General features: G+C 43.7%; 1 protein-coding gene across 4 annotated transcripts in view; it reads left to right on the plus strand.

Annotated features, from left to right (window-relative positions):
- The window catches only part of SCAI (suppressor of cancer cell invasion), a 77,060-nt gene that overhangs the window by 49,482 nt on the left and 11,695 nt on the right, over positions 1-15,883 (plus strand). For 3 of the 4 annotated variants that reach the window (XM_048512910.1, XM_048512911.1, XM_048512912.1), the window contains 9 exons: positions 1,587-1,683; positions 2,222-2,320; positions 4,605-4,757; positions 5,737-5,838; positions 6,060-6,161; positions 6,484-6,562; positions 10,211-10,310; positions 11,078-11,159; positions 12,500-12,572. In XM_048512910.1, coding sequence (XP_048368867.1) covers positions 1,587-1,683; positions 2,222-2,320; positions 4,605-4,757; positions 5,737-5,838; positions 6,060-6,161; positions 6,484-6,562; positions 10,211-10,310; positions 11,078-11,159; positions 12,500-12,572 — 887 coding nt within the window. Of the gene's footprint in view, positions 1-1,586; positions 1,684-2,221; positions 2,321-4,604; positions 4,758-5,736; positions 5,839-6,059; positions 6,162-6,483; positions 6,563-10,210; positions 10,311-11,077; positions 11,160-12,499; positions 12,573-13,739; positions 13,900-15,883 lie in introns of all 4 variants that reach the window. The other variant, XR_007245924.1, reaches the window with a different exon arrangement.

Genomic DNA, 15,883 nt, shown 5'->3' on the forward strand with positions numbered 1-15,883 from the left:
AAGGGCAGGGTACAGCATGGTTATCAGCAAGTATCCAAGTAAACCTATTAAAAGTTTCTTGGTTTTGTTTTTGCTGCCTGAAGCAAACTTGGAATTTTACTCCCCGCCCCCAGCCAGTGAGTGCTGTGTAGTGGTACATTTTATTATCAAAATGAGGATATTTCTCTTGTATTTCTTTCTGTCACTTTGCAGTGTTCATTGCTCATTTGCTTCCATTGCTTTACAACTGCATGTATGGTTCAGATTACTGGCTGCCAGCCTGTCCTCCAGAATGCAGGAGAGATCACCCAGAAAATGAGCTACTAAGGTGCCCCGTGGGCTCCTTCTAAAATGCATGCAGTTCTGTCTTTTCTTTCTCCCAAGTGATTTGCATGGCAGGAGCAGTCAGCCCTGGTTTTCTGGCATCTTAGGCAGTTGCCAGCTAAGCAGCTAATACACTTTCCCTCCTAGATTCCCAAGCCCAGGCCCGTGCTATCCTGCATTCTGAGGCAGTGATGATTACACGATAGTCTGTGTAAAGAATTTGAACGCTTTAAAGTGCAAAAATAATAAATATTACATATGTAATAGTTACAGGTAGTGGGACCACATGGATTAAAAAAAAACCCTACAGGAGAAGGAGGAAATATACATAGCTAGGGTAGATACTTCTGAAAACCCCAGGTTTGCAGAAAAAAAAAATACTAAAAGTGGGGCATAAACAAAATAAAACAGAACTGTTTTAAAATCATCCTGACCACCATTTGGGGTTGCCTAGAACTTTCTCTGCAATTAAATTATTTGTGGTTTATATAATGCTTTTTGGAGATGCCCTGGGAACAGAATGAGGGAGGACATTGAGCTGTAAAGTAGAGGCATAGTGCCAACAGGGTGGGGTGAGGCTTGACGCCACGGGCGGAGCCACAGTGGAGGCATGGTCAGGCTGTGGAGGTGTCGTAGAGGGGGCAGGTGGTGCAGGGCCGCAGCGTATGCCCCGGGCGGAGTTCCCCTTGCTCCGCCTCTGCTGTAAAGAGGAGAGATAGGAAGGGGGAATGTCAGCTGGAGATAATAGAATGAAACCAAAGGTAGCAGAGTGAAGGAAAAGGGGGCAGCAAGAGAGGGAGGAGTGGCAACTAGGGAAACCAGTGGAAAGAAGGGGAGGGGAGTGAGGAAGAAGTTGGAACCAATGAGGAACAAAGTGCAGACAGCATGGGGCTGGGGGTGGGGTTTGCAGGTTCCTGTATCTTTAATAAGAGCTGTAGCAAAAGCAAGACCACCTCTTAACATTGGCTGTACAGAAAGTTGAACAATGGTCAGGGGCTGGGAAGTTTTAATGCTTATATATTTAGTATTTGGTGGGCTATGAGGCAGATCTATCCAGTTCTCTGTCATGCTCAGTAAATGGACCACAGGTAAGTAAACAAGCCCCTAATTTATCTCTGTCCCAATCATAATTTGCTCAGTGATGGAAAATATCTGATGTTGTGTAAATCACTGAAGAAATGCAAGAGACACTGTGAGGTACAGGATTCACTGCCTTTCCACAGAGCTTTTCCTTTTTCTTCCACCTGCTGAATATTCTTCTTTACTTTCTTTGTCTTTTCCAGGCCTGAACTGGTGGTTAAGAAACTGCGTTATTATGCACGGTTCATCGTCGTTTGCCTTTTACTCAACAAAATGGATGTTGTGAAGGATCTTGTAAAGGTAAAAACTAGCCATGCCGCACTGATAGTGTTTAGCCCAAGGCCTTCCAGTGAACTTTATATATGAGCTAGGATTTGACCCCTTGGCCACATTCAAGGAAGAGTGTCTTCATTTGCTTTGCATGAATTTTCAGCTGTAAGAGCAGTGCTCCAATTTTAATTTATTGGGGGAAGAGATGGCATCTCAGCATTGGATGGGCTGTGGTTCAAAGGCATCAAGCATCGGGAAAGATCTGTCTTTGAAACCTTGGAGAATTGCTGCCTGCCAGAATGGAAAATGCTGGGCCAGCGTCTGTTGTAGGAGGTAGCTTTATATATGGATAAGCGTGGGACATACAGCTGATGAAGAGCAAGCATAAATATGAGAATAAGCACAAATCTTTTGGGAGGTCATGGGCATGCAGAAAGAGCTTTCCCTTCCACGTGTCTGGGCTGCTGTCCTTTCATGCTTAAACACACACATGCACGCACAACTTAATTAAAAATAGATGAAAATACTACACGCCCATTGAAGACACTTACTGTGTCTCCTTTTCCAGGAATTGTCAGATGAGATTGAAGACTATACTCACCGCTTCAATACAGAGGATCAGGTGGAGTGGAACTTGGTTCTCCAGGAGGTGGCAGCTTTCATTGAGGTACGGCTTGGAGCAATCCTTCTGCTCTTTTTTTGGAATTGTTCAAGGCCATTCACCTTCGCCCTGTATGCCAGGAGTGTTAAACATGCAGTAGCCGCCCCACCCTGCTGCAGGCTCCCCAGTCCAGGCACCCCCCATGTGCCGTTTACGGGGCAGCCTAGGCAGCCCCCCCACCCCCATTCCACGGGCCCTGCCCAACCAAGTCACATTTATGTCATAACCGACCCTCGTAACAAATGAATGACCCCCTGCTCTACGTAGTCAGAATGGCAACCACTGTTCTCTAGTATGCTGCAGACAATTTACAGAAAATTCCTCTTGTGGTTTGAATTCAGTGTTTTCTGCTACATGGGTTTACATGGGTTAGTTGTCGTAAAAACAATTTGGGTAATCCTTTGTTAAGGCTGGGATGTCAAGCCTGGTGACTGCATGATTTTTTTCCAGCTCTGGCATGGAGTCTGCAGTCTGGTCTGGTTTACCCAAAGTTAGTTTTGGCCAGTGCTCTGTCACCAGCTGTAGGCAACCGGATTCCCCAAGAAGCTCTGAAACATGGCATGATGGAATAAAAGTGTGGTCCTGTGTTGATATGTCCCCACTAACTGGTAGTCAAAAAATACTCTGCCTTTAACAGTGAATTACTGTTCTACTAGATGCTGGGAGACCGTCTTGCTTGGGTTTTCATCACCTTCTCACAAGGAGGCAGGAACAATTTCTGTTGACCACTCCCACTTGCCTTGCTGACGTCGTCAAGCCCCAGTATCTTCCTGCCTTGATCAGGGAGTGCAGCTTCTTTGTAGGCTCTTCAAAGAACAAACGATTTGTGTGTATTTGTGTGTTCATTTTTTACCTTTGTGCTTCTACCTTGCCCCCCCCCCCAGCCTTCCCCTCCACCCCTGTTCCGTCTGTGGTCTGTGGGGAGAGTGTGGAGAAGAAGGGGCAAGGCTGTGAGTTTTCCCGCCTTCGGATCTTCATTAATCATCTGAGCTAGTGACTAGCACTGTTGTTCATTCTTGTGGCTGAGAAACTATGCTTTCAAATTAAAAACATGTCCAAGTATCTAGCTGTCACTGTCTTTGGAGTGTTCAGAAAGCATCAGGGAATTGGCAAGTGACTTTTCCTCTGTCACACCTTGTTTGCCTGTTCCTTCTTCGATATTATTTTGTTCCAGTTATCCAAAGACTAGAACTATCAGTCTCATAAACAAGGACAAAAATTTAATTGGACAATTCAAAGATCTGTGTTTAAAAATCTGGTTTGGCATGTGTGATTTTATTTCTCTTGGTGGTGGGTTTCCACGCAATGCAAACTGGGATGCAATAAAAGAATATGTAGGTGGAGAATTCTTTGGATCACATCTACTGTTACAGCTGTTGGAACTTCAGGGACTGCTGGTGAAACATGAAAAATTCAATGTATTGTCGAAGGCTTTCACAGCCGGATTCAACTGGTTGTTGTGGGTTTTCTGGGCTGTGTGGCCGTGGTCTGGTGGATCTTGTTCCTAATGTTTCGCCTGCATCTGTGGCTGGCATCTTCAGAGGTGTGACACAGTGTGTAACAGACTTCCCTCTGTGATACACCTCTGAAGATGCCAGCCACAGATGCAGGCGAAATGTTAGGAACAAGATCTACCAGACCACGGCCACATAGCCCGGAAAACCCACAACAACCAGATGAAAAATTCACTTTCAACAGTCCTCTTGCTGCCCATGATCTGGAAATGTTTGCAAAACGAACAGGCTGCATGTAGATTAACTGGGAAACAGAACACTGAGTAAGGGTGACAGTTGCATTGATTGTGCTCTTAGTGTTAATCTGCTCCATTGACCTTTATCCAGCTTAGTTTAGTTCTGTTTGTAATAAGAGGACATGAAAAGTGTGCACACCCCAAGCACAGTACAATATTGATTCCTGGCTTCATATTGGGCATAATTTCTAAAACTGTTTCACTGGCAACTTTGCTGATCCTTCCTTGTAAGGCGTAGGCCTGACTGTCCTTGCTTTCTTGTACTCTAATCTGGAGGAACCGGGTTTGATTCCCTGTTCTGCCGCCTGAGCTATAGAGGCTTATCTGGGAAATTCAGATTAGCCTGTGCACTCCAACACAGGCCAGCTGGGTGACCTTGGGCTAGTCACAGTTCTTCTGAACTTTCTCAGCCCCACCTACCTCATAGGGTGTTTGTTGTGAGGGGTGAAGGGAAAGGAGTTTGTAAGCCCCTTTGAGTCTCCTATAGGAGAGAAAGGAGGGATATAAATCCAACTCTTCTTCTTCTTTTTGTTAATCTAGGCAGACCCGGTGATGGTCCTGAATGACGATAACACTCTTGTGATCCTCTCCAACCGTCTCTCTGAAACAGGAGCCCCTCTGCTGGAGCAGGGGATGATCGTGGGGCAGTTGACTCTGGCAGATGCACTTATTATCGGGAATTGCAACAATCAGGTGGGATCCTGTGTGAGAACATTAAAAATGTCACAAAAAGGACATGAGTTCAGTAGACAGAATCGGAACATTCGAGAAACAATCGTATCTTTAGAAGAGGGAAGACTGTAAAGGTCCAGAGCAGTGATCTCTTGATGGTGAATCCTACTCTCTGGAACTTCCAGTCTGAAGAGGGTCATCTGACAGCCACTCGCCATAGCTTCTGTTGGCAGGTAGAAGAATCTTTCACATCAAAGGGTCATTAATTATACCCTGGCTTACCCAAGTAACTTGCATGTCTAAATTTCCTGGAGAATGAATACATTCACTTCTCTCAGACTTGCCAGCCAAGACTCTGCATAATTTCCTCAGAAACATATATTTTTTAAAAAAATTATGACAGTGATGCAAAAAAAACCCCCTAGTTATTGAAACTTTTAGAGGGTGGAGTAACATTCTGAGGCATGCTGGGGACATCAGATGCAGTATGGCAATTTACTCACAACGACCTTCTGTGGATACATGGCTAGGAAGTGGCAAATTAATAATGTCTCAACTGCTAAGATAGCTTCAGAAGGCCTTGTGGGTACCTTGGTAGGGGGAAATCCAGCTGGCAAATGGCCAGGCTCAGCCAGCTGCCTTGGTAGTGGCAATGATGAAGCAGTAGAATTTTCTCCCTCTGGAAGTACAACGGACTGTGTTGCTGTGTGATTTTAGGCATCAAACCAAGAGATTTTTGTTGTGCTATGCTTCTGCTGTTTCTAGGGTGGGGGTAAAATGTTCTTTCTGTTTTTATGGCTGGGGTTCCACATGATTTAGTTTTTAAATAACTTGTTTTTCCAACTCAAATACTGGGATTTTTAGTCTTTGTTGGAAATTAGCATTCTGTTTTTAAGAAATAGTTTTAATACTCCCCCCCCCCCCCCCCGCCGTACAATAAATGACCCTAAAGGCCCTCAGTATATTATAAAAGGCAAAGTTACAAGCAGTTCTTTTACAGGTGAAATTCAGTGAGTTGACAATCGACATGTTCCGGATGCTGCAAGCTCTGGAGAGGGAGCCAATGAATTTAGCATCACAAATGAATAAGCCTGGATTGCAGGCAAGTCTCATTTATATTTGTATCCCTCCCCCTCACTCAGCAGGCCAGCAACTGAAAATGGTTTAATTTTGGGGTGGGGGCTGCACTTGTTCTCTGCACTAGAAAATTCCATATGGACTAATTAAAAACAGAGCTGTACATGCTGAGATAAATAGTCAATCTCCTTAAAAAAAAAGTAAAATACAAAGGCTGATTTAAGAACATGTGTTTCTTTTGAACAGGAGACATCTGAAAAGCCAGCAAGGAGGGAGAATCCCCACAAATACTTGCTATACAAGCCAACTTTCAGTCAGTTGTATACCTTCCTAGCTGCATCATTTAAGGTTTGTGGAAAAAAGGAGGTGCCTGTCTTCACCAGAAGAATCTACTAATATAAAACTTTGCTGAATTAAAGTGCAGCTGTGCCACTGAGCTCCTCATTCCCTGTCAGTTTCTGTTGAGTGTTACTGTGTTAGCGCTTTGACTTTGTTATTTGTTTTGGAGGCTGATGAAAAGCAGTATAAAATCTTAAGTGTTCCCCCCCTTCCACTGGCTACGCTTATGGAACCCAATATTCCCTGAAAGATAGCCCGGAATGATGTCTATGATGTACTTCTGTTGTGCATTCAAAATAAACACCACCTCTTTTTTCCATCAACATTTCAGGAACTTCCTGCAAATAGCGTCTTGCTGATCTACCTGTCAGCCACTGGCGTGTTCCCTTCAGGTCGTTCGGATAGTGAAGGTACAAATAAAGGAATGCTCCCTGTCATGAGCAGGGCTTGAATTCTCTTTATGACCCACAACCCAAAAGAAGGTCTCCAACCTCCTCTCCCCAAAAGAAAAACTCCTCTCCTGGACTGGTCCAGCTTTCCTTCGTTGACATAGCAACATTAATGCTGTGTGTTCTGGGGGCTTGCTTCTTAATCTACTTTCAGGTCCCATATCAGATTTTTCAGACTTCCAAAGTGTCAAATCCATTTCAGGCACTTACTATTCTGGCAGTCCTTTTTGCACAGCATAAGAGCACCGGTGTAGTGTGTCCATCCTACACTCTTGCTCACTCACTCATTTGTGTACACTGCACTTTAAAGCACATGGTCCAAGTTTGTGTTCTTCCTCCTTTCCTCTAAAACAGCAAAGGGGATGTTTTAGCAAACTAGAATTGTGTTACAGATCTCCATGATCTATTACATTAAAGGGCTGAGTTGGCACAAACTAGCTCTGCCACCATGTGAAAAGGATGACCACCCTGGTAAGTGTCTGTACTGTGCTGAAGTGTCAGAAATGTTAAATTCTTCTGGGGCTCAGCCTTTTCAGAGTACAGTTTTGAGTACAAAACAGTTGATCAATGTTAGTAACATCCAGGCATGGCCAGAGGGTGGCTGTGCTTGAAAAGGGCATTAAAAAGGTAGATGTTATTTCTTATCTGCTTGTTACCATGACAATTCAAGCCCTTGTCATGACTTTGGTTACTTCCCTCCACCCAACTTTCCTCCCCACCTATCCAGCTTGGCCAAATACTGGGATGCAGCTGCCATCTTTAAAAAAATAAACTAAAAGCCATTACAAATAAACTGACTGTCCAGATCAAACAAACTGAAATGATTTGGTTTCCGAGGTATCATGTTTGCATTAAATGAAGAAATCCTCCCAAACAAAAGTCAGATTAGAGTCACTCCATTCACTTAAGACTTGCATTCCTTTATACAATGCATGCTTGTGCCATTTTCCTTGCATGAGTCATAAACCTTTCCAGATACTTGCACCAAAAGAAACCTGTAAACTTTTTGTTACAGGTTTTTTAATTAGTTGATCAGTGTTGGACATCTCTGTGTGCTTGGGACGCAGATCTGTTGCCCTCCTGTTGGCCTATGTTTTTGTCCAGTTTTCCTGCATGACTATTTTTCCTTCTCACTGTGCTGCTGAACAAATGTTCCATTTGAGCCTCCTAGATTTCCTATGCCTCTCTTGGTTCCAGATGATGTCTGTGTGCCTTTGAAGCCCCTCTAGGCAATAGTTTTGGGGATGAGGTTCACAGCTTCAGCAGTCCCAGTTTGCCCCCATTACATGTGGCAGATGTGCTTCAGCCCTTGCTGATCCCTGCAAACCATAAAGCTAATGGGACCCAGTATGGGACCAGTTCAGGTACAGCAGTTCATTTAGCTGACCTTCTGTGCTGCATTTGGTGGTAGTGATCTAATGGGAAAGAGGAACTTCTTTCCTTAGAATGCTTCCTGACCTCCCAACCAGGAGGATGAAGATAGAGGGTAACACGTTGCTATTCTTTTGGGCTATATGGCTGATCATAAGAATTACTTGGAGATAATGACAACAATCCATTCAGTGCAGTATTTCATCTGTAAAAGCGGAACAGAATGGCTGATTGCACTTGCCCTTTTAACCTAGGAGTCTTAAATGATGATTTCACAAATCTTCCTTGAACCAAGACTGACAAATGATAAAGTATTTCCAGTTTGTAACAAAGGGCATATTGATGGGAGTTTCATGTGCTTCAACTTCCTTTAAAAAAAAAAAAAAAGTGAAGTCATGAGTTAACCTGCTGGATTTCTGTGCATGATCTGATTATACTGAAAATCTCAGCGAGAGTGTTTTTAAAAGCATTCCCTGTCTGGGATGTTTCAGGAGTCAGCAGGGGAATTGTGTAGAGCTTTGAGTGATTAGAGTGGGTCTCCAATTACAGTTTCTTGCTTGTTTCCCATCAGTTATAAACTCTCTGGTCCCACTATCATGATTCCCATGCATCATACCCTTCTATCCTTCCAGTCCCCTGGATCTGTAATTCTTTGACAGTCTGAATCTTAGAAACAGCAGTAATGTGGAAAAAATGATTTCAGGAGCAGAAATCTTGGTCCAACCCAATACTGTGGGCTGGAGTTTTGATGACTTCTTGCAAACGCAGAAGACGGGTGAATCAGCTACTTTTATCATACCCAGTCTAATTCTCTTCTTGTTTGACCCACACAAACGTTTCTTAAAATGTTGGAGGGAAATTTCAGCAGGAGGGGCAAAGATCATGGGACAGCACAACAGCTGAGTTTTGAAATCAAAACTCTGGAAGCATCATTTTTAAAATGGAGATTGAGATGTGATGCCAAGCTTTGGGTTCAAGAAGTTCATCTTGAAGCTTGGCCTGACTGCACCTCTGGCCCATCTTTGTGCTGCATTTGCATGACTTCTGGATCATTTTCATTATCAACCTTGGGCCTGTTTATAAGTTTTAATGAATTGAGATGCAATTATAAACGGCTCTTGATGCGAACATGTGACTGCTCTTGTTGGCTTTCACTTAATCAGTCTTCGCAGATAAGTTTGCCTTTTGATTATTCACTAGTGAGGTCCCGCTGAGGAAATGAGGTGCCTTTTGTGTGGACTTGACTCCCTGACTCTGTTGGTAGGCCTGATTTCTAAGACTGGGATTAACATGTTTTAACTTTGTGGTTTGAAATAGCTAGCAAATTAACTATTTATACAGGTATGTTCAAAAAATAACCATCAGTAGCTAATTGGGAGGATTAACCCTTAATGTGCAATCCAATAGACAGATATTTGGGAGCAAGTCCTATGAAACTCAGTGGGATTACTTCTTTGTAATTGGGCAGTGAAACCTGCTAAGTAGCTACCTAGCAAACAAACAGTGATATTCATGAATCTCCACTGGGAGCAGGTGGTTAAATACAAAGTCACTATGAAAATTGCATTGACTTGTTTTGGAAAACAAGTCCCGCTAGGCTGTTGTGAAACTGAATACGTGGCTGTTACCAAGAGTGGATCTAGCTGCAGTTCTTCATTTAGGAGCTTTCCAAAGTGCACACACCCCCCCAGCAGCTCTGTATTGCTTTTCCCGTGGTGGTGGCTGATACTGCTAACTCTGGAAAGGTTCTTGTTGTTGTGTTAGAAGGATGAATTCTAGCTCACAAATATATTGACTTGAATATACTGACGGTGGTGGTTTTATATGAAATAAACACGGCTCTCACGAAAGCAGCCTTGAATAGCTGAGGTGCTATGTCATCTAAAGCAGGATGGTCAGCAGCCCCAACTTGACAGTGTTATCTTATCTTGGGTGACTCTGCTTAATCTCAGTCAAGGTTTTGATAGATTATAAAGGGACGTAGTAACCTTACCCTTGTTTTATGGTCTCCAAAATTTAACAATGCAAACCAGAGGGGATGCGTTGCATTGCCAAGTTGAAATGCCCAAGTTGTTTTAGCTTAAGTGCACAAGCTAGTTGTCTCACTACAATTGGCCAGCTCTCATAAAATTCTGCTTTTCTCCCAGTTGGCACTGTTTCTCATATGCCGTGTTTGTTTCATTGCCAACGTCTTTGTATTGCTGATTCTTATCCTGGCTCCTGTGTCGTTACCTGTAGGTCCCTATGATTTTGGGGGTGTCCTGACAAATAGTAATCGGGATGTTATAAATGGGGATGCCATCCACAAGCGGAACCAGTCATACAAAGAAATGCACTGGTGAGTAGCTTGCTCCTGGGAAAGGAGGTTTCAGGCTGCCTCCTCTACTTGGAATAAAATGTTCTCCCACATGATAAACGCACTTTTTAAAAGAGCTTCTGTGTGGGGCTATTCCTGTTATCTGCCTTGAACCATTTGTGTTTCATCTATGTTCTGCCTGCCCTTTGTACTTCCCTGTTTGAGATGAGGTTCTGTATCAAGTATTCAAACAAATGTATGTCAAATTCTGACAGGATTTCGCAGGAACTGTGTGCTTAGAAAGACTGTCCAAATCCACAGCCATGCACATTTAAATTGCAAACCTATGAGCAGGGGTCTGCATGTATTCATGTCTATACTTCAAGTACCTTTATGAATAAGTGGAATTGGGGGCAGCGGGGGGAGAGTTCCCAGGAGAATGTTATGAAAAACCGAGTTTTTTAGGCAGCAAGACTAGGTAAGCGTGCATCTGACTAAGCTGTTTAGTTTCTGTGGAACATACAATAGCTCTGGTATTCTTTCCAAGGTGATTGTAGTTAAAAGCATCAAGTCCAGGCACCATATTTCTGGCCAATTATGAACCTTAATTCCAGGGACAGAATGTTAATCCATTGTATAGGAGAATAGATGAGTTGTTTGTCTACCAGGAAAAGAAATCTTGCATAACAAACTACTTCGTTGCTTTTTTCCTGCCTTTGGGGAGATTTTAGTGCATAACTAAGGGAAAGAAGAGCGTCCCTTTCCAGCTTCCCAGGGCACCTCTGAATGTTTCTTGTTCTCTGTTCTAGCCTTCATCCAGGAGATCTTTATCCCTTCACCAGGAAGCCCATGTTTATCATAGTGGACTCATCTAACAGCGTTGCCTACAAGGTAAGGCCTCTGCAAGTCACTATATATAAGGTGCTTCTAGAGAACCTCGGGGCATACAAAAGAAATGAGTCTAAAATCTTGGAATTCAAATATTTTCATATTTGCAGCATTCTAGTGCTTCATTTGCTATATTCTATTGTCCTTGCATTATTAGGTGGAGGAATAGTCTAGCATGGCTCTGATTTTTCTCAAGTGAAAAAGCCAGGCACTTATTTTTAAAGAGTTGGAACTACAGTTCACTTGGACTTTTGTACCTGCTTCCACATTTTTAGTTAAGCCTTATTCTGAACTTCCCAATTCATAATGCTGATTCTCCTGAGATGCACAATGCAGTGCTATGCTAACCCATGGATTAACCCAGCACTGGCTTTTGCCATCATTCGAACAGACTGTTTCTGTACAATCTATTTTTCACCTGAGCCCAGACATCCAACTCCTAAATCTGCCTGGATTGTCACAGGGCATGAGGCTTTGCTTTTTTTGTTGTTGTTGTTTTTTATATCCAACTTTTCTCCTTAACTGGGATCCAAAACATTGTTCTTCCTTCTCCACTTTATCCTCACAAAAACAATGTTCATGGACTACAAATATGTTCAATTTTGTTTAATACACAGCCCAGGAAACCCACCCCAACCAATTGAATCCGGCCTTGAAAGCCTTCGACAATATATTGCGCTGATATAAAAGTTTTTTTAACTTGTAGGACTTTCCATAATAAGGGTATGCTTGCATCACTGCATAGCGTCACCTTGTTTTCTTTGACCTTCATGTCCTATGCATCTCTTTACTTATGAATATGCTCTTTAGTCTGCTTTTTCAAGAGGCTTGAGAGGGATAGTATGTGGAGAGACATTCCTGATATCTAGCGCCTCGTTAGTGATAAAACTGTCTGGAGATCTTTAATCCGAGATAGGATCCAGCACTGGCTACACATGCACTTGCCATTTGAGAAGTGTGCTGACATGTGTCTTCTAAATAAGTAGCACAGACATATTTTTAATAGAAGCTCAGTTATACTTAATTCATTTTAACCTTTAATGGCATATAAATTATTAGCATATTTCCATTTAAAAGAGAAAACTTTTAAAACATTTAAATACGGGTGTTTAAAATGCTTTCCAAGAATTTAGCCACTGCCAAGGTGATCGATGGATTACAGTCACTTAGCAGAAAGCGAGTGGTCTGGAACTTGGAGTGCTGCTCCGTTATACTTACAACCTGCTTACACAGGGCTCTCAGAGCCAGTCTTCTAGCTACTGATCAGGTCCCTGCTTCCTTATCTTCATCATTACGCTATGAGGGCTGAAATCTATGTTTGTCTTTAATCTGTTCTTTTCCAGAATTTCACAAACTTATTTGGACAACCATTGGTGTGCCTACTTTCGCCAACAACATATCCAAAAGCGTTGCAAGGTAGGGAAGGTGTTCGTTCTCCATGGCAGGATTTCAGTCATTTCCTGAAATCCTGTTTTTAACAATGCAAATTAACGAAGGCGTTAGCTTTGCAGATAAAATCACGTGGCAGCACCTTTTTGCTTGACTCTCTAAGCAGCGGTGTGTAGAGTACCCTGTGTCTTCTGGCAGTTTGCAGTAAACTGCTCATTAATATGCTGAAGTTTACCACCCAATAGGAAATGTGTGTCCTGAACACTTGGTGAAGCTACTGTGGTACAAACCCCTTCCACTGGTGGGGTGGGGGAGAGCATTGCTCAAGTTTGAGAAAACTGTCATTGAGTTATCATCAAGCTCTGCTCCGGCAATATAATTGCAGAAATTTGTGCATCTGATGAACAGAGCTCTGGCTCTCAAAAGCTTGTGCGTCATTGAATTTCTATTTCTTGAGTTATTAATGGATTCCTAGTCATTCTGGCTGCAGCAGACTAGTTCTGGTAGACTATTCGAAGGCTGCACTGCCATTTTCACTCTCTGAAATTACTAGGAATACAACAAAAAGGCTGGGGTTGAAAGCCCCACAGCTCCACTACTGGGTGGTAGCCAATCAGATTTGCTTGCTGTCCAGTTAATATCTGTAATTTGACTTCTGGCTTAAGTGGTCAATTTGGACTACATTAAAAGCTTTTCAGAAAAATCAGGGTAATTGGAGACAGAATAGTCCACCATGGTGCACATTTCTACTGAGAGATAAAACCAAAAGAAAAGTGGATTGGGGTAGAGAGGAAGAAACCTGGAGTATTTATGTAGGGGTATTTGTAGCTACAGACTGTCTGTAAGATAAGTTGCACAGTGCAAGGCAATTAGTAGTAGATGTGTTTGGAGGAAATGTATGTGTATCCCATCCTTTCAGGGCACCTACCTTCAAAAGCACCTTTATTGTGTGAGTTCTATAAAGAATGCATCTCAAAATGAATTGGATAAGCACTTCCATGTGCTTAGGTTTGGATAGCTGAAGAAATAATGAGTTGTCCCCTGCTGGAAGCTTGGTAAGCCATCTTCAGGGGTTTACTTGTCTGGCCAAACTTAATGGGACACTCTGCAGTGACTAGTGATATGATTAGGGAGCTAAATATTTGCTCAGTTCAAGCTCTCTATTTCTATTAACTTTCCAACCCATTTTTCCAGTCCCTATAACTGTAAATGGTTCTGGTGTGTCTCTCTCTGAGAGAGCTGCCCTTTTCCCAGCATGAAGTCCAGTCTGGTGACATAATTTGTGACTCAGGAAGGTGGTGGTCAGCAGTGAATGCATGAGAAGCTGGAGACCTTCACTCTTTTGGCTTTTGAGGTAAGTTCTATTACCTGCTGAGATACTTTTCAGTTGAAAATAAGTGTTGCCCCCTGTGAAAATATCACTAAAGTTGTCCAGAGAATGCTGGAAACAATAGAACTTACCTTTAAAAACAACAACTGTGAACGTCTCCAGCAGGAGGGGAAAGGGTCTTGTGCTGACTGATCATAGCCTTGTATCTAGTGATCTTTCCTTTCCCTTGTTCTGCTTAGTCTCGGATGTTTGAATGCAGCTAAGAGCTTGTGGAAGTTGAAGGAACAGCTTTCATTGTGGACAATAATGGGGATGTTGATGGTGGTGAAAAGAATTCTTGTGTTTGAGGGTGGGGTTGGGATCTGTTTCCCTTAAGGTACTGTGCTTCCTTCTTCGCTGGAATAATGGTGCCTATAGCATTTGACGCTAACATGCTAGTGCAGTGGTTCTCAACCTGGGGGTCGAATGACCGTTTCACAGGGGTCACCAGGCTAGGATACATTTCTCAGATGCGTTTTACATTTTTAGTTGTTTTTTGCATTTCGGCCTTCAAGGGGCGCAGTTTTAGACATATCGGCACCAAAATTTCAGGTATCATCAGGAGACTGTCTTGATGATACCTCCCAAGTTTGGTGCAGTTTTGTTCAGGAGGGCCAAAGTTATGGACCCTCAAAGGGGGTGCCCCTATCCCCCATTCTTTCCAATGGGAGCTAAGGAGATGGGGGCTACCCCTTTGAGGGTCCATAACTTTGGCCCCCCTGAACCAAACTTCACCAAACTTGGGAAGTATCATCAGGACAGCCTCTCGATGATACCCTGAGATTTTGGTGTCATTAGATTAACGCTTGCACCCTGGCAGGCACCCCCAAATTTGCCCAAGATTCTTTGTTCTGCATTGAGTTTGCTGCATTGCTGTCAATGGGGAAATTCTGGGGGTGTCTGTGGAGTACACATTTCTGAAGGCACAGTCACAAAACTTTCAGGGTATCTTCAGGAGAGTCTCTTGATGACATCATCCAGGTTTGGGGGACTTTGCTTCAGGGGGTTCAATGCTATGAGTAGGTTGCTTGGTCACACAAGCCTCTTACTGTTGCCGGCTTAGGTCACCTAACCTTCAAGCACCTCCTGAGATGCCAGCCACAGGTGCAGACCAAATAGTAGGAGCAACCAACTACTGCAAGTGTTGTGTGTGTTTTCTAGGCTCTGTGGCCTTGGTCTGGTAGGTCCTGCTACTGTAGTTTGGCCTGCACCTGTGGATCCTAATGAATTTTTCCCTTGGTCACCCCAAAATCACCACCACATCATAGCTGGCATCTTCAGAGGTGTATCACAGAGAGAAGTCTGTTATACATTGTGTCTATTGGGAACAAAGGCTTCATGCCTACAATTGTTACAACGGTGGATCCCAGCAGGCTTCATGTGGAGGAGCAGTGAAACACACAAACCAGTATTTTTAAAACTAGTGACACCAAAATCTCAGGGTATCATCAGGAGACTGTCGCCCCCCCCCCCCCCCAGTTTGGTGAAGTTTGGTTTACAGGGGGCTTCCGAGGACAGGCTGGCTAAGACTAGTCACTGGTCACTTTTTCCACGCCTCCCCATCCGTCTCACCGCTTCTCCACCTCCAAACTTGTCTTCCACACAACCCATCCCCTGCCTTCCGTCCTTCCCACTTTTAAACTTTCCTATCTGTTTCAAGCCCTCCCACCAATCCCCACGGCTTGCCTCTGACCCTACCTTTTTGCAGTTAGCCTCAGGCTCCAGGGGGTGAATGCCGGGACATTTAAACTGTGCCCTGCCCCCCGCTTGGGGTTGTGTTGCTGCTGCGCTGCAGGTGTGGGGTCAGCAAGGCATCCTGGCTCCGCCCATCTCGCTGTCGGTGGGCTCGTAGCACTGCCATTTCTGCTGGCTATCCCGGCCTCTCCTGAACTCTTGAGCTTTCCCTGTCAACTGGGCACCCTCCCACCTCTTGGCTCTCCCAAGAGGCCTACCCTCCCACCCCTTGCTA

The sequence above is a fragment of the Sphaerodactylus townsendi genome, linkage group LG12 (assembly GCF_021028975.2).
Source record: "Sphaerodactylus townsendi isolate TG3544 linkage group LG12, MPM_Stown_v2.3, whole genome shotgun sequence".
NCBI lineage: Eukaryota > Metazoa > Chordata > Lepidosauria > Squamata > Sphaerodactylidae > Sphaerodactylus > Sphaerodactylus townsendi.